The sequence below is a fragment of the Cavia porcellus genome, unplaced genomic scaffold (genome assembly GCF_034190915.1).
Source record: "Cavia porcellus strain 051 isolate PalLab524CR breed Dunkin Hartley unplaced genomic scaffold, mCavPor4.1 scaffold_23, whole genome shotgun sequence".
Taxonomy (NCBI): domain Eukaryota; kingdom Metazoa; phylum Chordata; class Mammalia; order Rodentia; family Caviidae; genus Cavia; species Cavia porcellus.
The window spans coordinates 58289893-58312395 of NW_026947506.1; the positions used below are offsets into that span (position 1 = coordinate 58289893).

A 22503-nucleotide genomic window follows, 5' to 3' on the forward strand; every position below is an offset into this window, starting at 1 on the left:
CTGAAATTAAACAACACAAAACAGTCTAAAACCACTCTGAACTGGATTTCACAGCACGACGATAGGGAATCAGCAATGGATACCATAATGTCTCTTTTTCTTCAAAATAGCTGTTCATTTCATCACATATAGTATAATCGATTCTTATAAACTGTTTAGAAGTTCTACGCATATAGAAGCCTCTACATGTATACCTATCCTTTCTGTATTAGAGGCAAAAACAAACCAAAACGAAACAAATTACTAGAAAAACACGAAACAAAAAAGACAAGTAAGTAACAATAGCAAACAGCCCAAAACAATGACGATATAGGCCTTCAAATCAAAGAGGTAGTAGCATATATAGGGTTGTTATTCTACATAATGATCTTCAAGAGTTCCTCAGATCACCAGACAATAACATGCAAAATTGTTCCAATCCTATGAATGTTACCTGTTTTGCTCCAAGACCTTACAGAATTTGTAGCACAATCATCTCCAAATATTAAAGTTTACCTCTTTCTTCTGAGAAAGAGAGATTACACCAGGGTCTCCTGTAGCTCCAATATGCCCTAGTTCTATGAAATAGAAATTCCAGTTGAATGAGCATATGAAAATACAGGAATTTTCAGCGTAAAAGCGAAGTCTGCAGTCCCAATGACAAGCAATTAATTAGATTAACAGCCAAAGTTAACACACACATTCAGCAGACAAATAGTCACCACTGCTGTTAGTGAAAACTGTTAACCCACATGGTTAAGAAAGGGGAAATTATCATATTTTTATTTCTAGAATCTTATGCTTGTCACAAAAATAAAAAAGGCCCCTTGTCATAGCACATACTAAATTTCCCTTGGTATCAAGTACCTCAATTATTTGCAAAAGTGTCCTGTGGCTTTACCCCAAGAAGAGGGGAATAGGCGATGCCCAAAATATACCAGGCACCAAAATGTTTTCACATCTTGCTGTTCAAATCTTTACAATGGTAGTAAAAACATATTAACCTCACTATACAGATGAAGAAACTGAGGCTTGTAAAGCATGAGGAACTCTCTCTGTATAGTGGTAAAGCCCAAATTTCTACAAAGATTTATAAAACTCCAAATCTCTCATTTTTCACAGTACCAGTTTCCTCATTCTTTCTACCTACTTTGACATTTTAAATGTCACAGGAAAGATCCTTTTCAAAAAGGTAAGGTGAAGAAAGTTCTAATGTTGGAAATTAATTTTGAAGAAGGTTATCCTCAAAAAGAGGTCTCTGAAGAATAGTACTGCCCACAACAAACTCCTGAAAGTTGGAACCTCAATGAGTTTTAGAAGATTATTGCATTTAAAGGACAAAATGAAAATCAGATCATCTATGTATACTAATTTTTTCTTAATCTTGGGCCTTTACATTCCTAATTTTAGGGGAAGATTTATATGTGTAGATATGTATATAATTCAGAACTACATGAAAATGAAAAATATATATTAATAATAGGGACACATTATAAAAATTTCAAGACTGTTGAACTAAAAGGTAAATACCAAAGAAATAAACACATTTGTATTTCCAACAGTAGAATTTATTGCTATGCACAGCTTATAGTCTATGAATATTTCTAGGTACAAAAATTTCAGGTACAAAATGAAATAGAATAGATAATACATGTGAATCTAAGGTGTAATTCGCTGAGGAGTTAAGACTCCAGCACCTCGTTTGACCAACCCCCTATGCCTCCAGGGCTGAGGCCCCACACACTGATGATTACACACACACACACGATCTGCTCTCCTAACAAATAAAAACCTATTTACTTAACACTAAGGAGAATCCACCAATTCATTTCAAATTGGTCACCAGACAGCAGCTGTCAAGTGGTAATAACTTTTGGTGACTCCCTACCCAGGCTGTTTAATACACATGTAAACATAAGTTTCATAAATTGTTCAAATGCATATTTACTCAAAACACGATTATGGATCCATCAGACTGTTACAGTCTATCAGCTAAATAATATGCATTTTTTAAAAGGCTTGGCAGCTTAATACATATTTTTACTGCTCACATAACTCAAAAACAGCCTCAGCGTAAAACATTTAATTTGACACATAAATAGTCCATTATATGGCTTAATCCTCTTTTGTGTTTTCAAAAAAGAAAGTAAGAGCCAGAGTATTTTTACTACGTTTCTCTGTTAGGAGAAACACAGTTTAAAAAAAAAAAAAAAAAAAAAGGGAAAACAATTACTCAATTGATCTTATTTCAGGACCAGGTTTAAGGGGATTGGTAACTAGAAAGGGTATCTGACAGGCAGGCATGTGGCTCAGTGGTAAAAGAAAGCACTTGCACACCATGTGTGAGGCCCTGGGTATAAACCTCAGCATCACAGAGGAAAAAAAAAAAAAAAAAAAAAAAAAAACAGGCATCCAGTTATCAGAGACTGATCGGAGAAGGACACTATTTAGAAGTCTCCTAGATATTCATTCTTCTCAAAATATTCAATATGACCTACTTGTGTTACTATTGCACTAGTGCTTCTTCAAGTAGGATCCTGGAACCACTATAACTTCATATGCAATTCTACAAGTATTTGTTTTCTTTAATACGACCAAGAGTTAGCTATTGGTTGCACACTAAGTAAAGCAGAAGTATGTTAAACTTTAGATCTAGGTTGTCCCTCAAAAGCTGTATGTGTTTTAGGAGCCAGTTTCCGAAATATATAAAGAATAATACTGAGCATGTTTTTTGAAACTGCTTATGACTCCTATAAAAATCTACAAATCATTCCTCATTCTTAAACACTGCTCTTGAGATCCTTGAACCAAGTGTTAAGAACTCCTCATTCTAGATCTCATACTTTTTTTGACATTATTTCATTATCAAGTCAGAAAACTACATCTTTTGTATTTCTTGGTCCATCAGGATTTACTCCTATAATTAGGCAAAGTAAAGTTTGTTAGTTTACACTATTGAATGATTTCACCAAAACTGTACAATAAAGATTTCATCCTGCAGGTGAAAATGACCTGCCCTAAAGGTCTTCCCCTGGTACTTGTACTCCTGCTATTTATATCCCTTCAGAAACTTACTATCTGCTGGGAAAATCCATTTCATTTTTCAAAACACTATGACAGAACTTATCTCTAACAGTGATTTTAAGTCTGTCTTCCTAAACCTACAACCAGCAGTCTTCATCCTTACTCTGTGTTTCCATACATGAAATCTAATAAACCTTTTCCTGAATATAGCCTCTTTAATATAGGACAACACAAGACAAGACATTGCCTTGTACTCTTCTGCACACCCACCTTTCGTGTTTTAAGGCCTATCCTAGTCATTTCCTCTGAGTATTGTTTTGTCTGGGCCTGAACTCAACACTCAAAGACAATCTGAACAACTGAGTAAAAAGGTCTTGTCAAGGCTAGGGATTTAGCTCAGCGGCATAAGTACCTGCCTTGCAAGCAGGCGGTCGTGAGTTCAATCCCCGGTACCGATAAAAATGAAAAAGACCAAAAAAAAAAAAAAAAAAAAAAAAAAGGTCTGGTCATTTTCTCTAAACACAAACTGGGTCCAGAGGCAGAATAGCATTAAGAGTGAGTCATTTCAAGCCCTCAGAATGATCTTAGCAGAGATGCAAAAGTGACAAAGCCTGGAACAGGATACAGAGACAAGTCAACCACTCTGACTTAAACAAAGAGCCACATTGTGCTTAGGGAGTACAACTGGAAAGAGACTAATGCAGTGGTGGCAAATCGCCTCCCAGCAGGAGGTTATCTCTGAAAGCTCTGAAAAGCTCACTTCACCATCACTGGGCTGGTTCTACAGCCAGCACAGAGGCCCTTAAGAGACTCTTGAGCTCAGCTTCCATACTAAAACCATTTGGAAGTCACTGAAGTTTTTAAGCAGAAACTTAACATGATGACATCTATATTTTAAGAAAACAGAATAGCCCAGGTTCACGCCTGGCACTGAATCAATGATATAGACCAAACATAAGATTCAAACTGCCAGAAAAATAGCATCTTAGGACCTAAAACTTAACACTCCCCTGATGAAATCCACCTCAGAAACAACTCACTTTATCTTTTTAATTATGTACAAAGAAAAGGAAATAAAGACTGAAGCTCTCAAAAGCCAAGTTTTATCTCTAAAGTCCAAGATTTTCATTTCCCTCCTCCATCAAAATGTACATTTTACACTAAACTAAAACTGATACAGAAGCATTAAATATTTACTCTTCCCATTTGCTATTATTTTTCACTAGTTACTCATCTGTAACAGTCATTAACATGCTGAAAAGGAACTTCATGTAAATTCATCACTGGTCTGGGAATACTACAGCTCTGATGCACTGACTGCAAACTACACTCGGCTCAGAGGCGCCATTTCCCTACAGGCAGGGCCAAATGTCTGGTTCACTCACAATTTACAAATGGTTATTTTTCTAATTAATCATTCATCAAAAAACATAAACGGCAACAGGGTGTGAAGACAGTGCAAACAAAAAGAGGGGGGCACAGATCCATCAACTCCTCCCTTGCAACTCTGAACCAGGGCAGAGGCTCAACACAAAAGCTTCCTAGGGCATAAAGAGGGTTTCTAGTTTAGAAAACAGACATGATCTTATCCCAAGTACAAGCACTCAAACACTCTGGAAAGTGTAAGCCCGCCTCACACGTGAATTACCGTAACAACCTCCTCACCAGTCTCTCTTTTCTATAGTTCTTCCCTGTGCTTGTTAATTGTGACTGTCAACCTGAGTAGAATAAGAGACTCCTGGAGAGGTGAATGGCTTCTGCGGGCACTACCTTCATCAACTGATGAGCTCCTGGCTGAACAGACTATTAGGTAGTAAAACCTCATTTGGAGGAAGCAAGTCCTGAGGATGTGAGCTTGTGAACGGTATCTGGTCCCCGGTCCCTTCGTCTGTGGCTCTCCCATGTGCTCTGCTTCCCGAGCCACAGTGATCTGAGCAGCTCTGCTCCACCACCACTCTCTTGTCACAATCTCCCCTTGGAGCAAGCAGATCATAGACTAAAACCTCTAAAATAAGCCTCTACTCCTTTAAGTAGTTGGTGTTGGGTAATCAATCCCAACAATGAGTGTATTAGTTAATACACTCCCCATGGTGCCCACTCAGTCACCTTGCCTCCTCCCTAAGACACAAAGATGTTAAAATGTGTATCCTCAAAGAGGGTCTTCACATGGCAAGAACCTACTATAGTATTTTCAGTCTCAAAATGTATGATTCTTATGCCATGAAAAGCCCCTAAATGTCCCGTGGTCTAGGGACATATTCATAGCTATTATAGCCATTACATAGCTATTACCTAAGACTTAGAGAGATTCCAATATGTTCACCATCCCCCACTGAATGATTCTCCAAGACTTTTTTTTCCTGCTTAAGTCTTCCCTTCCCTGCCTTTGTACTGATAAACAGAGGTGCCAACGGCTGAAATGTAGTTGCAGCACTGCTCTATGAGAAGGCAGACATAAAATATCTATTTATCTTTGAGGAGACTAAGTGTCAAATATGTAAGTCAGATTTCTGAAAAGCTATGCTAAAGAGACCAATCGTAAGTATTAAGAGTATTAGTGCTAAAGAGGATAGCATTAGTACTAAAATAGTTCCAATACACAGTAGATGCCCAATATTTTCACACCATCAGGATTAGGCAGCTTGATTCTTAGTCTACAGAGAAAACAAAAAACCTAGCACAGGACATCCTGGACATCCATTATAAAGGATAAAAAAGTCAGGAAGCATTCTTACTATTCAAATTCATCCTACAATAACTAAGCTTGGACAGTATACAAAGCCAAAAGATGCCAGGCTCCAATCTTGAGATCCAATTTTTAGTCCTAACAATAAAGCACAGTGTCTGTTGTTCAGTTTCTCAAAATGTAGACTAGATCTATCCTTAATACCTACAGAAAAAAACTACAGGAAACAATAACCTTAGTAAGTCTGAAGCTGCCCAAATACACAGTTGGGGTAACTAGCCGAAGGTTATTCAAGCATACTTGTCGCAACACCCAACATCTTGTGCATAATTAGGTGGTAATATACAGGTCCTGTGCAACAATATGATCTTAACAAGGGTAATTAACTAGTACTTCTGAGACTGATTCCAAGGATTTGATGAAGCTTGAAACTGGCCATGCTAGGTTTCTTAGCTGACCTGTTCTCCATGGAAACACTCTTTGCCTGAGCCACTTTTTGAAAGGGCTACTTTAGAGTTCCGGAAGAACATGGCAGATAGATAGCACAGCCTCTGAGGCTCTCGGAGAAACCGCACTTGAAATCTAGGAATGGTGCTGCACAGGAAGTCCCAGGCAAGGGGGATATTCTTTGCTGACCCAGGAACGAAATAAATTAAGAGAAACCATCTGGAAATGCAATCCTGGTGAGACAGCAGGCACAGATAAGGTATCAGCACGGAAGCTGGACCCGCGCCACTGGAAACTGTGATTTGAATTACCTGCAGCTGCTGTTGCATCCCGGTGGGCACAGCAGGGAGAGAGGCGCGAAAGCTCGGAGAGTGGGAAGCGTTGAAAGGAGTTGGGACCAGGACTGGCCGGTGCCCTGCATCGACCTGCGGTGAGTGAGCAAATCGGACCCTTACATAGAGAAGGAGGCTTCAGCAGAGGACATACTCGGACAGGGCAGACTTCCCAGAACGAGAAGCTGTAGTGACTTCAGTCACATATCCCCCTCTCAAGCGGGATTGGTGGGGAGTGCCTGGCGTGTGAGACGCCGCTGGCTGAGACCCAATAGGCTAGCCCAAATCAGGTCCCAGCGCCTGAAGGTGCACCCTACAGGTGAAGCCTTGAGGTAGGGTGACCTGAAAGGGCAGGCCCAGCAGGGGCTGCCCAGGTCTATGTCTCCCTCATACACTGCAGTGGGCGGGAATACCTAGCCAGCGCAATTCAAACAGACTGTGGCTGACAGGGAAAGAAGCTGGTCCTCCTATACACGCTTAAATATAAGGAACAAAGATATGGGAAGAGGGAGCAACAAGAAAGGGTCCTCGGCCCCCAATCCTGAGAAACATGCAATAGCAGACACGACACCAATAGATATAAAGCGCTATCTCCAGAGCCTCATAGAGGAGTTCAGGAACGAAGTTATTAATGACCTGAAGCAAGACATAAGCAGAATAGTTACAGAAATGCTAAGCACCACCCAAGAAAAAACAGATGGTGGAATGGAAGAACAGAAAAAAAGGGGAGAATTGTTTGATGGAGAAAAGAGAAAACATAGAATACATGAAGCAGGTTCAAAGAGATTACCAGGAAACTAAAACTCTATTGAAAACTGGCATAACAGCTTGAAAGAAACTAAGGATAGATTATCTGAACTGGAGGGCAGATTTGTAATATGGGAGCATGAAATGAAAAATTTCTTAAAAATAACAAAAAAAAACAGCAACAATACAAAAACTAGAAGATGATAAGAGGATCTATAACTTAAGAATTAAGAACATAAGAGAAGAAGTGGGGACACAAATAAATGGACTACAAAAGCTATTTACAGAAATAATCCAGAAGAATTTCCCTAATTTGGCAAATGTTAAAGATACTCAGATATATGAGGCATACAGGACCCCAGCCACCTACAACCCAAACAAAGCTACACCCAGGCATATAATAATCAAAATTCCAGAAATCCAATATAAGAACAGAATATTAAAAGCCATCAGAGACAAGAAACAGATCATTTACAAGGGAACACCCATCAGAATTACAGCAGATTTCTCTGCACAAACCATCAAATCACGAAGAGCGTGGGGGGAAATAATTCAAGCATTGAAAGACAATAACCTCCAGCCAAGATTGATATATCCTGCACAACTGTCCCTAGAAATTGATGGAAAAACAAAGTGTTTCCAGGATAAAGAGGAACTAGGGGAATTTGCAACCACTAATTCAACTCTACAGAGAATACTGCAGGATAGTCTAAAAAAAGAAAATACCAAGATTCCAGAAATAGTGGCAGAGCGGCCACAATGAATGGAGCAGAAAGCGAAATGAAGAGGACAAACTGACAACAAATGACAGAAAAAGAGCTCAACAGAAATGAGGCGGAGAAGATCAGAAGGTAGGAACAGCAATTTTGGAGAAAACAAGACATCATAATAGCTAGTGCTGATTTAGAATCATCTTGTTTTGAAGTCCCATCAAACGTGTATTCTTCATTCTCCATTGGTCTTAAAAGGTTGTATCTTATCGGATTTTATTATATATGATAATATAAGCAAAAACTTTTATAGACAAGTTTATATAGAAACCATTGTTCATTTTCTGTCAATTGGTTCTAAATACCCTGTAATAATGTCATTCTCTTGAATGGTTTTATAGTGTCGTGATATGTTTGGCACTACAGTATAAGAAGGTATACTCAAAGATTTCAAGGAAAGAGACACTATGGTAACTATTTTTATGTCAGGATATCTTGTGATGAAATACTGGTTTGCTCAAATGGTTATGATTTGACCTGCGCTGTTTTGTTGTTATGCCCTCTTTTATCTCAATCCCCCCCCCCTTTTTAATTATTTACTTTTCTTTTTATTTTTTTAATTAAGGGAAAATAAATTAAAAATAGCAGGATACATTATAGTAACCTACTTTGATTTCCTATTAACTTGATTTCAAATCCTGTATTGCCCTCACCATCTTGTTTTGACTGATTTTCCTCTATTCTGCTTTTCTTGATAGTACCAAGATCGAAAGTATAGGCATAACTGTGAAGACAATAAGATTCATTATGACACCCATTCCGATTGACTATTATTTTCTTTTAAAATCCTGTAATGTCTCCAATGCTTTGGTTTTATTCTTTACTATTTAGTTCAATTTTATTATAACTGCCAATTCTTCTTAAAATAGCAAGAGGCAGTATGGTAACCATTGTTGATCACCTTGTATTTTGTTTTTACATTATCTATTATGTCCATCCTTTTGATTTGACTGACTCTGTTCTGATAGGTCGCATTTGGTTTTACTCTCTTCAAAAAAAGTAGTAAGAACTGTAGGATTAATAAAACCCAAAATGTGTAATTGTCATTCTACAAAAAAAAAGAAAAGAAAGTGCTCTAAAGGTTATAACTGCATATATGTTTAAGTGTATAAGATAGATAACCAAATTACTGAGTTTTTTTTTTTAGATCACTGAACAAAACTGTTTGCACTCTCACTGTTTGAAAGTCCACTTTATGTGCTTCAATTTTGTAACTTGAACAACTATTTCTAAGATGAGAATATGTAATCTATTAACTAGTGATTTCTTACTGTTTATTTTTTAAATTTAATATTACTTGTATCCTTTTTGGGTTTTTTTTTCCTTTTTCTCCTTAAATAAAAAAAGGGGGGGGGAGCTACTTTAGTACTGAAAAACAACACTTTTTCACTGTTAGTGACAAACTAAAATAGTCTGCCTCTATGGAAACCAGTATGGAGGTGCCAAAGGCTGAAATGTAGTTGCAGCACTGCTCTATGAGAAGGCAGACATAAAATATCTATTTATCTTTGAAGAGACTAGATGTCAAATATATAACTCAGATTTCTGAAAAGCTATGCTAAAGAGACCAATCGTAAGTATTAAGAGTATTAGTGCTAAAGAGGATAGCATTAGTACTAAAATAAGTTCCACTTATTCCTCAAAAAATTAAAAATAATCCATCATGATGGCATATCCCTATAGCCCCAGCTACTTGGGAAGCTGAAGCAGGAGAAATGATAGAGCTCACAAGTTCAAGAACAACCTGAGCAACACACTGTGTCAGAAACAATAATACCAAACAAAAGAGGGAGAAAGAGAAGAGAGGGAAAGAGGAAAGTAAAAAGGAATAGAAAAGGGGAAGGAAAAGGAAGAAAGGGAAGGGAGGGAAAGAAAAAAGGAGAGATGGAAAAGCAGAGAAAAGGAGCTGTCATATGATCCTGGAATATCATTACTGGAAATATATGCAGAAGAATTAATATTAGGGTCCTAAAGAGGCATTTATATAGGTCAGAGAGGCATCATTCATAACATCCAAAAGGTAAAAGCAGCCCAAGTGTTCATCAAAGGCAAGGCAGATAAATGAAACATGTTATATACATCAACTAGGATATTTTTTAGTTTCCACATAATATCACATGCAGCCAGATATGGTGGCGCATTCCTGTAATCTCAGCACTCAGGCAGCCGAAGCGGGAGGATCACTGCAAGTTCAAGAACAGCCTGGCTACAAAGTAAGCCCAAGGCCAGCCTGACCCACATAGCAAAATCCTGTCTCAGAGACAAAAATAATTAATTAATTAATTAATTAATTAATATCATGCTAAAACAGGTGAATCTTGAAGACATTATGCTAAATAAAATAATCACAACAATATGATGCCATTTAAATGGCATATCTAAACTTGAAAAAACTTGAAAAATTCATAAAAAGAGAAAGTAAAACAGTGATGAGCAGGGCTGAAGGAGATGGGTATGGGGAGTTGTTAATAAATTTCTACAGAGCTTCAGAATTAAAAGAAAAAACTTTCATCACAGTATGAACGTACTTAAGTGAACTACACCTTTAAAAATGGTACAGATAAATATTATGAGTTTTGCTATGCTATTTTTAAGTGTTTCTGGGCATGTACACAAAAATTAATGAAGATATCATTGAGGATAGGCATTAATCTTAGGAATTTTTAAGGTAAATTTATGCAAGATTTTATATCAACTCAAGATAAATCAATATATCTACTCAACTATCACTGCAAAACGAATGCTCAAAAGCCAAATCTGAAAATCTCAACCTCTACAATAATATTTATGTATCACAAATGAATCAACAAATAATTTCAATCACTAAATTACCTCTGAAGAACTATTACCATAGGATTTCTACTTAGTGTAGAGCAATATGCCATGGAATTATTAGAGTAACACATGTGCACTATTATATTTTTCCAATATAACAGAAAAGAGGCAATGCTTTCCCAGAACACATTTAATAGATATAGTGTCTATGTAAGAACAAAACACACATTATACAAGAAAAAAGTGGTTTCATGTAAGAGCCCTTATATGTCAAAAAAATAAAAATATCTTCTCATCTCTAAATGTATCTGAAAAAGGCAACTGTTTAACCAGTTAAATAAATTAAAACAAAAATCCTGTACCATAAGTGATGTGTATACCCTCTACTATTCCCCTAAATAATTACTGACCAAAATACACAAATAGTTTACGTACGCTCCACATATAGAACTATGAAACTATGTACACACTGCCCTCTGTTTCACCAATTTATTTCAAATGTAGATCATTCAAAAGTATTTTTTAGACCTTATAACTATTTATCCAGGAATTTTTTTAATGCAAGTAGAGTTTTTTTTAACATATACCTTTGTAATATTTGTAGGACAATCTACCAGGTATCACACATCATTAATTTTCCATGAAATCTGTACGCAATTTTAAAATGCAATGGCATAGGCTTACTAAGCATTTAGTTCTCAGTGTCTTAATATGTATTAACTAAAATGAACTCTCAAAGCTACCATCTAAGTTAAAGATCTGTAATTCTTATTTTGCAGACAAGGTAACTAAAGAACAGAGGTAATATAGCTTAAAAGTAAATATAAAAATACTGGCAGAGTGATTCCAGAATTCTTGGTATTAGCCATCATGAATGCTATCTCCCGTGAAATATTAATGAAAGACACTGACACATGTCAACTGTGCTATATCTCCAGGAACAGGCCTATGGAGAAAACCAAAAAGAAACTATGAATGTCAAACACTCCGGCCTTTAGTTAATCACAATCTTTCCAGTTTTGTTTTCTTGTGAAATAAGTGATACTTCCTTGCCTGATAACACATTTGGCTGGAAAGTAACAAAACCCAGCAAAACTACACATTTATAATTTACTAAGACAACAGCATGGCCAAATACTACTAGTGTCTCCCTTTAATCTAAAGACAAGCTTTCACATTTGCCAAATAAACTTTCCCATCCCACAAAAGTAATGGACTGCAGCAAAATATGCAGCATTATTGGCAAAAGCTAAAAAGGAGTCTAAGCTGTGTCTCTGTCTGAAATATAATATGGTGGGCAAGTTGTTTCTTTGAAATAGATGGATCTATGGTTTGAGGGCAGCACAGTGTATAAATCTGTCTCTGTGAATGGCTCACACCATGTCTTTCTCGTTTTGTGTGCTATTGTGTGCTATCTGGCAATAAATCTGTCACAGCTCCACTTCCTCCCTTCTACAGGAACAAAAGTTGAGAAAGATTGGAAATGGCACAGCCTTATAAAGCTCTCAATTGAATTTTTAAAGACTCCAGGCCAACTCCAAGCAAAGCAGCAGTTCAGCTTGTCTGTACATGAAGCAATTAGGTTAAGTAATAACTCCATTTACCATCTTTTTTGTTCAATACACAACAGAAATCATATCAGAGAAACCATAAAAAAAACCAGTTACCAAAAAAAAACCAGTTGCCATAAAAAAAAAAATTTGAAAAGAGCAACTTGATGCTAAGAACTAAATAGAATATAAATTGTGTTTTTACACACAGTGGTGCCATCCATAACATTCAGAAGTCAATTCCAGAGGCTGTAGACAGCTGAATAATAAATAACTCTAGATTCTCCTTGAAAAGTTCCATGTAGCTTTAGCAGACTGAAAATGCCACCAGCACTACTCTCCATGCCTTTTCTCTAGACCCCAGAGCATAAGCCTGGCTTCCTCCAAGAAGTGCCTGTGCTGGGATCAAGCAGGAGACAAGATTTTCCTGTGTCTGCTAGATTTCAGAGGTCAACCTGAGAACTTGAAAGAGTATTACAAAATCATTGTCCTTCAGCCCCCAGCATCTTAAAAGCAACTTATCAGCATCACCGCCAGACTCACCCAAATAGTTTGCTTTGAAATATCAACTGTCCCAAGTCTGAACAAGGGCTCTTGCAGAGGTTTAAATTATCAACCTCAAAATTGAACAATGCATTGCAATCCACTTGAAAACTATATTTATTATTATTATTATTAATTTTTTTTTTGTACCAGGGATCGAACTCACAGCTTCACACTTGCCAGGCAGGTGCTTATGCCACTGAGCTAAATCGCCGGCCGAAAACTATATTTATAATGCCACCACTTAGGCACAAAGCTATGTGACTTGCAAATACCCCTCCTTCTAAGGTTTCTTTTGTTACTTACAACCTAGACAAAAAATGGAGTTTAATACAACTACAAAATTAACAACAAATGGCTCAATTCATTTAACTTACAAGAGTAAATATTGTACAACGTCTCTAAAAACTAAGTCTCCTCAGGAAAGCTGTAAGAATATCTTATAAACATCAAAATAAAAACTGATGGCTTCAAAAACAAAAATCAAAATTGGATAAGACCACCAGCTGAGCATTAGCATTTCCCTTAACCACAGTAAGTCTCATTCTCTTGCATGCAGGCCTCTTATTGATAACAAGGTACCAACTCTTTACTCTTAAAATTAGCAACTTTCTCATTCTAGTTCTATATAAAGAAGTTCATTCACTATTACCAGTTAAGCTGCTCTGGTTTTACAACAATACATAAACAAATGAAATTTTAAAAAAAAGATACTCAGCATTAATTTTAGTAATATAATGTAACTTCCCTCTAAATATCATAAAACCCTGGGAAAATTGGACTTTCCCTGGATGCACTGTCAGAAGAATCAGTTATCACTGTAAGACAAAGTATAGTGATAAGCAACTCTGAGACCAGTAGGGGGCTACTAACTAAATCTCAACGCTGGATGAAGCACCTCACTTGTATTTTTAGTTTTCCTCTTCACAATGCAAGAATGGTAATAAGCAAAGTCCTCTACATTCTATCAGGCCTGACAGATTACATTTCTTCAGAAGCCCTCATACACAAAGCTTTATTAAATGAAGCATCTAAGTAGGCAAAATGTTCTATTTTTCATGGGAAATTGTCTATCCGCTGATAATTTTTGAGAAATTGCCACTAAAATGGCACCAAAATTATACACTGAGACTTCACTATTAAAATGAATATTGAGTTCTATTTCTTTGAAAGACACCTACAATGAATATACTGCCTTTCCACTTATAAGTGAAAAATTCACTGCCACACATAAAACAATAAGTTGTCTTAGGATAATTTTTTACTTAAAAAAAAATGAGATTCAAAATTAATTAATTAATTAATTAATTTTAAAAATTAGATTCAGGAACAATAATAATATGGGGGTTGCTGGTTTTCACTATTTTTTTAAAAATTAGATTTTCAGAGGACACTGGAAGTAACCATTCTTTATTTTCAGCCCCTTCCAAAGGTAGGTGGTAGTTACATCGCTACAGAGACACAAGTGTCTTACCAACGTAATATATACATTGTCAGACTTACTTAAGTCAAGATACCTTAATATAATTGACTTCAACCAAACTTTGAAGTATAAGACTTCCATCTCTGTATCTCCACCCAGACAAAGCCCTGAAAACTTATAAGAGAAGGCTCAGTGTTCAGTGTGGAGTGTGATCATTGCTAGAAGCATTTCATTTTTTAAAAAGCAAACCAAAGATGGCTTTGCCTCAGTGATTCTCTAAACACATAATGAATTTGAGGAAAGTGATTTCAAGAGAAATGAGACAAAAGGTTTATTCACAGATGCTAACACCAATATAAAGGTTTGAATTTCTATGAAAACTGCCTGGATCGTCCCAAGGATGTTCAACTGGTGGCTTTGATTTCCAGTGTTACACTTTCCTCCAATATTCTGTTGGATATATTGTACACGCAACTATTCTTTGAATTTTATGGCATCCTTCAGAATAACTAGTATGATATTACTGAACACCGTAACTCTAGGTTCAAGTGTCAGTGACTCAACTTCTTAGGTATGCATACGCTAGGATCAAGGTAGGTTGTACGTGCTCCTTTGGTTTTCTCATCCACTCCAGCATATCTATATACCACCTTCAGCCCAGGCAAAGAAAAAGTCTGCAAAGAGATAGTTTTATAAAACTTTATTCCTCAATTTTTCTTAGTTTGTTCATCTTCCAAGATGTTGTCAATCTTACGAGGTGCTAATATACGTATATGAAAATACAGTCATGGGGCTGTGGATACAAGAGTCAAAAAAAATGTAACCAAAACCACCCTGGGAAATTAAGAGAAAACAGGATTCTGCTGGATAGAAAAAGTCCTTGAGAAATTCTAAGTATCCAGACCAAGCTGTTAAAAGACTTCAAGACTATTATTAATCCTAGAGGCAAGGTACACTGGTTTAAAGGTTTCTGTGCCAATTTTATTTTTTCCAAAGTAGCAATATAAACAAATATCAAGATTCAAATTTTATTAATTCTGAAAAGTTCTAACATTAAAGTTACTTTCTCATCTAAGAAATAGGCCACACGCACACAAAGGTTAGGATCTCACATTTAGGCTAAATGGGGTTAGATACAACAGAGACACCTTTGTAAATTTATTAAGATTCCCAGAACAGAGAAACAAGCACTTTCTTCATTCCCCTTATTGCAAAACTTATCAAGAACAAACTGTGGTCAGACCAGTTTCATCTTATGAAAGTCTTGCACTTTTGGCAACTGTCAGTCACACAGTTAAAGAGGGGAGATTAATGCAGTGACAACACAAAGAACAAAAACATGCACTAGCCCAAATGTCTGGATGTGGCACAGCACCATCAAATCCAGTCCTGCACAACATCCCTTCCTGACCCTTACATCCCTCTCACAGTCTCTCTACAGAGTATTCAACTTTCTCTCTCAAACCATCTGATCTATGATCAGAACATCTGGGGTACACCAGAAGAACTCAGATGAAACAGCTGGTCTCCATTATGCCCTCCACTGTTACTTGGTTTCTTTTTGCATGATAAAGGAAAATAAAATGACTGGATTCTCCATCCTTACCTTCTATTAACCCACCCACCATCACATAACTTTGTGATAAACTCTCAGGCAAGCTACACGTATAGTCGTACTAACAATAATACAAAAATGACAATAACATATATTGAATTTCACAGTGTCTCAGGCACTGTTCTAAATAATTCACATATATTGATAAGTTGACATGAGAGGTACTCCAATCATCCCCGTTTTACAGATAAGGCCAATGAAGCACAAAGGTGAATTAATGTGACACATGTCAGACCATGACTCAAAGCCAGGTAACCCATTTCCAGAACTCTTGCTCATAACAGTTATGCTACTTTGCCTCTAAATAATGGCAGCCAGACTGTAAGGCATAGAAATTCCAGAGAAGTTACTTGGGACACATTTTATCTTTTCACCTATTCTAAGAGTTACTCATAAAGTTGCTTTTTATTTATTACATGAAGTTTCCTAAACAATAATAAGTACGGGACCAGAGTCATCATCAGGACAAACTGGCTCTTTTCAACCTCCCCTGTCCCATGGCAGAGTGACCTCTGTCACTAAACATGCCTATTATTCTCTCTTTACAAAATAGGAGCCAGATTTCCTGATCTTTTTTCACCTTATTGTTAAACGGTAAATATATAAATTAAATGTATGCATTATGTTGAAAAATTTCATATTGAGTAAAAATCTGAACTTTGAAACTAAAATCACCTACTTAAAAGTATGTTCAACAAAGCAAAAATAATTCAGTGAACTTTTTTGTGACTTCTAGATGCTGACAGATTTTCATTCTTGGTATAACAGTCTGTATCAATTCCCTTAGCCTGAGGAATACATACTGAAATAGAAACTGTCATTAAAAAGTTGATGTGACTTTTTGAGTATGTAACTCATATTAAACCTCAGTATTATTAGTTGCAAATTTACTTTATAATTAACAGAAGGTAATTTCTAGTGGAAATAACCTTTTTGCCATAAGGTTATTGAAAGAAATATATATATATATAGCCTTACTCTGGCCCAATTTTAGGGACAAATTCTTAATGAGATGCTCTCATTTCCTTATAAACAATCTGTCTTGAAATGAAACCAAATTGTCTTCTAGCTAAGGAAGCAACTGGCCAGAACAGTCAAGATTACTTCTTAACAGGTTTGTAAATATGTGGGCAGAGAATAGAACAAGTCTATCTCTAGCTCTCTAAAACATCTTCCATGTAGGCAAACCGACCATCTAGTTTTAGGGAATAAGGTCATATGAGGATCAAGCCTCCCTTTAATTCACAACCAGCAAGTTATTTCTTTTTTTTTTTTTTTTAACTCAAACTGCCATGAGCAAGCCTGCCAATTTCCTTTTTCAGCACCACAATCTCTTGCCTTAACCAGACAGATTCCTTCTGTGTTCCACTAAAGCAAAGCATATAATCTGTTTTTTAAAAACACAGTCTTCTGGAGGTTTTTGTTTTGTTTTGTTTTTTAAATTATCTAGAGCTAGTAACAACTGGGAAACAGAAACATGGGCAAATGGACTTAAACTGAATTATATAACTAAAGTATTTACCAACTGTTTGATTCCAGGAACAAATTCCACAAATATGATGGGTTTTAATTCAGTCAGTTGTTCACAACAATGAACTAAAGTAACAATCACTAATTGGTCCCCAGAGGCTAATATAAAATGAATTAAATTGGCAGTCTCCAAATTCCCAGTAGTTCCCAGAATAGCCAGAGCCTAAAAATCACAACTGGCATTTAGCTGCCCTCTCTAACAAAAGGAATGTATCAGTTCACACCTCTAATATTTGCAGCTGACCTGCCAGAACCAAGAAACAGACAATGCTAGCAGGGAAGACATTTAACTCTGAAAACAAGACGAGCATTTCCATCCCTGGGTCTCTAGGATTCTGGCCAATTAACTGGCCACAACACCACTGGAAACCTTTCAGGAACTGATGCCAGCTGCAGCTAGGATAAAGAGTATTTGTGGAAGACTGCCTGAGGGCAGGCAGCTTATCCTCCCTGGACAAGTTCTAAATGTTGTCTTTGGCTCTAGGAAGCCCTTCAGGCTGCCTACATGGAACATATGATCTTAACCCTGTATATTTATTCTTTCTCTAAAATCATGCTTTGTTTCAGTGTTATTACTCTTCTTTGATAGATGATACAAAACAACTATTTCACAAATCATTGCTGTATGTGCTGATGAATATACTAAACAGAACAGTTCACAGTTTCATCCTCTCCACTGAGATTTTCTCAGAAAAAGTTGTTTTTCACTCTTGATCCTGCCTCCTAGGAAGTCAGCTAAGTTAGCCATTTCTACCAATTGTGTAAGATCTTATTCTGAGTTTTTTATTTTTGACCAGTAGCCTTACTATGACTTTATTCTATTTTCCCTACATCTCTCCTTTTGCCACAATTTCCCATTCTGCTTCTTTTAATTCTGTTGCACTGTACATGTTTTATAAGCCAGCTCAAATATTTTTCTGAATGTTACTTAAAATGAAATAAAAATAACTAAACATCATAATTGTGTTCCCTATACAAACTACTACCTCATCCAAATGACCTTAGGGAAACAGGACAAATCTTGTTAGCCCAAAGAACCAATTGCAGCTTAAGGATTTTAATTTACTTGGTGGCCCTGTCATTCACCATCATTAAGCCAAAAAAAAAAAAAAAAAAGAGCTAAATAAATCTCTCAAACTTACAAACTAAAATGTCAAATCCAAGGTACAGAGAAACATATATATGCATCCACACGAGTGGACATACTATACATGCAGAAGCAGGAATGGCCAAAAAGTTAATTCTACACTAATTCCTGTTCATCCCTTTTTTCAATAACCATTGCCTTATAGTAAACATGTCCTATATACTTTTTAAATGTTTTTCTAAAGCTGTGAAAGAGACTAGCTAACTGTTATTCTCCCATTCTAGAAAAGGAAAAAAAGCATTTCTTGAATGATATACCCAAGGATATACAATTAATGAGTAATGAGACTGGAACTGTTGACTTTGGTTTAGAATTTTTTCCTTCACTAGAACCTCTTTATATGCAGGCACTCCATGATGCATGTAGGAAGTAATACCAGTAAAGTATAAACAAATCAAGTAAAAAATGGGCAGCCACACTGCTTAATTAATTATGCTCTAAAGCTAAAATTAGGAAAAACACACCTGTCCATAAAATTCCTCTTACATTTTCCTAGAGTAAAAATTTATAGTAATCTTATCTACTCAACATTCCACCTAAGAAATATATTGATATAATCACAAACAATTCTTTCTGTGGCCCCGCAGGTTTATCTCTATGAAATATTTCTGTCTCAAAACTCGAGCTATAAAAAATGCACGCCTTGCACCTTTTTTTAAGCAGTGGGTAAACTAACCGTTCCATGCAGATAAAGAGACACGTTCTCTTCTTTGACCCCTGGGATGGGCAAATGTACTGTTATTCTTTCATTCTAAAATGTATATTTATACTCCAAATCTCAGTTGATATCTCAAAAACAAAAAATAGTGATCTTTTTTCTCTACTAGGTATGTAACATTTGAGAATAGATTTAGTATTAGGATCTCCACAGAGTTTCAGAGAATCAGACTTTTAGAACTGAAAGGGACCATGGCAATGCCAGAGCGGAGTGAAAGCACAACATGTCCCTAGCTGTGCTCACACTGCACGAGACAAGGACATTCTGCTTCTGCAAATCGGTTTTGATCACCAAGTACTGAACCCCAGGACTCAACCTTAAAGAAGAACGGAGTACAGTCTGTGGGTGGAGAAGTTGAGAAAAAGAGTAAAGCAGAAGACACTCTGCTGCACCAGCTTCTAAATCACCTGTTTTTAACAATATACCATAAATCACAGCCAATTAATCTAAGCAGAAGCATGTGGATCCATACATGACAGAGACCTGGGACTAACAACATCCCAAACCCTATTATTCATTATGTCACCAGGCTGAAAAAGCAGATACAGATCTCTATTCCTACATCCTCACATCTAAAACAAAATACCTGGCATTTAATGATATTTATTAAGTGGGTTCAATCAATGAATGAATAAGATAATTCCACAGCCAGTAATAGCATATAAAGATGTCAGGGCCATCTGCCTCCTCATATCACAACAGTAACTCACTTCATAAAAAGAAAACAATTGATGCTTGTTTTCCATTTTCTTTAAAAAGGTGGAAAACACGTTTCAAACAGCTTTTGAAGCCACAATTATCTTGCCAGCAAAACTTGCTTTCTTTTCATTCTTTCTTTATGTATTTAGGCAGAACTGGGGACTGAACGCAGTGCCTTCACATTGAACTACATACCAGCCTGTCTGTCTGTGTCTGTCTATCTGTCTAAACTCTAGAAGAGTGTTAGTAGGTTGCTCAACGTGGGCCCAACTTAGGATCTTCCTGCCCCAGCCTACCAGAGTACTGAGATTACAAGTGTGTGCCACCATACCCAACTCAAATTTCATCTTTTATGAAATATCTACTAAATAAGAAAGGGTACAATTTAGTCTATATAATTTTAAATACCTACATGAAAAACACATTCTTTACAATAATTATCAGAAACTAAATGTCAAAGAATAAAAGATTGGATAAACAAACTATGATATGCACAAATAGTGGTACACTTATACATGCATATGTGAATGTATTTGTTTACTAAAATTTGAATCCCGAGTATATGTGTATGTGCCCGCTCAAACGCTGAAAATGTATATTTTTAAAACAAAGTGATTATCTGTTATAACATATCAGTTAATGCACGTGTGTGCACATGCACGCATGTGGGTACCACCCCAAAAAATGAAAAGATATGTTTTGAAAATAAAGTGATTATAAGTTACTGATAGCATTACAAACAACATTTTCTACTTTGGAGCTTTCAGGCATTCTGAAATTTTTCTCTAGTAAATATACAAATATAGTGAGATAGGTTACAAATTCAAAGAATATACAAAACATGTCCATTTCCTAGAAAAGTAACAAAATGAACATTATTGTAACCACAGTCACAATTATAAAAAAGTTTTAATATCTTAAATAACCTGTGTGTCCTTAAGTCTCCCTCAATACCACCTGTCCTGACTTTTATATAACTGTTAACAAATGATTTTCATATTGTTATGAATGACACATTATGATCAGAGAAAAGCATGACATGTTCTTGATATAGGTATGAAGATGCTGTCCATTTTCAAAGAGAAAAATCTTACTTTTAGTAGAACATAATTTTGCTATCTTTTCCAGGATCATACCTGCATCTAATCACATGCCCTACTTCATCTGGTCTAAACATACAGCTCACAAAAAGTTATGAAAGGCAATATTGGGCAAAAGCTGACCTAATTCCAGTATCATTTTTCTAGCCAAATATCATAACCAGTCACAAGGTACTCATAGCAATTTTACAAGGAATTATAAGCAAGTTGGTAAGTTCACAGAAAAAATATTTATTTATCTTGAGTGACATGGTATCTTCACCAAAATCACCATGTGCCTAAATGTATTGGTGTTATATATAAGCACTGTCCAGTAAGAGTTCCCTCCTTCTCTGAGTAATGTTAAAAAGGGCCAGCCGGGGTTGGGGATTTAGCTCAGCGGCATAAGCGCCTGCTTTGCAAGCAAGCAGTCGTGAGTTCAATCCCTGGTACCAATAAAAAACGAAAAAGGCAAAAAAAAAAAAAAAAAAGCGGGGGGAGGCAGCCACAATTACTAGGTTTGGATGGAGGCTGTGGTATATACTATACACATACCTTTGAAAGTAACTTTTATATAAGTGGGACTACCAGAAAATATTATTTGTTGATGATCATGATTTGCAATTTAACATCCCCAAATGGAAGCCACACTGCCTACATGTACAAAAATCAAGTAGTAAAAGCCAACTGTGTTATATGCCTATTAATCCCAGCACTCTAGAGAGCTTGAAGCAGGAGAATCCCAAGTTTACATTCAACTTGGGCAACTCAGCAAAACCTGTCTCAAAATTTTAAAAGGGCTAGCGATGTAACTCAGTGTAAAGGCTCTTGGTTCAATTCTCAGAATAATAAAATATAAAAATACTTAAAGATTTTGAAAATCAAGTTTAAAAAAAGCTACAGAAAAAGTAAAAGAAAATTATAATACCATGCCTAACCAACCAAACAAAAGAGAGCATCTGAAACAACCTACTTCCTCTACTCTCTGTATGACAACTATTAGGTGAATTGCCTGGATGGGAACATCTGTTGAATTATAGCTACAACAACAACAAAAATAAATAAAACTCAAACAAAAGATGTACTGGACAGCAAAAGAATAGATTTGGTGGCATGTTTGCATTAGGAAACTAAATGAAAAAAGTACAGCTATTTAACTGACAGACAACAGTACAAGTATAATTTTTATGGAGGTACAAGTAGGTACCACACTACAGAATGATGGTCAGGAAAATAGCCAGTTGGGAAGTTTATCCCAACAGTAAACAGTGCTACTAGAATGGAAATGGGAAGCGAGGTAATAGGGAGCATATTTTACAAGGTAATAAAAGAAGAAGAAAGATAAAATCACTAAGTTCCAAACTATTTCCCTACTCTTAGAGTTCCTACTGTCAAAATCCTGATTTGACACTTCTCTTTCTTGCCAGACATATACCATA

General features: G+C 36.3%; 1 protein-coding gene across 8 annotated transcripts in view; it reads right to left on the reverse strand.

The window, feature by feature from the left end:
• Window positions 1-22503, reverse strand: part of Auts2 (activator of transcription and developmental regulator AUTS2) — a 1133580-nt gene that overhangs the window by 1048152 nt on the left and 62925 nt on the right. For 5 of the 8 annotated variants that reach the window (XM_063233589.1, XM_063233593.1, XM_063233590.1 and 2 more), the window contains exon 2: window positions 6448-6561. The exons of the other annotated variants lie outside the window; for them this stretch is intronic. In XM_063233589.1, the coding sequence (XP_063089659.1) occupies window positions 6448-6561 (114 nt within the window). The remainder of the gene's footprint in view (window positions 1-6447; window positions 6562-22503) is intronic. 8 annotated transcript variants of the gene reach the window in all.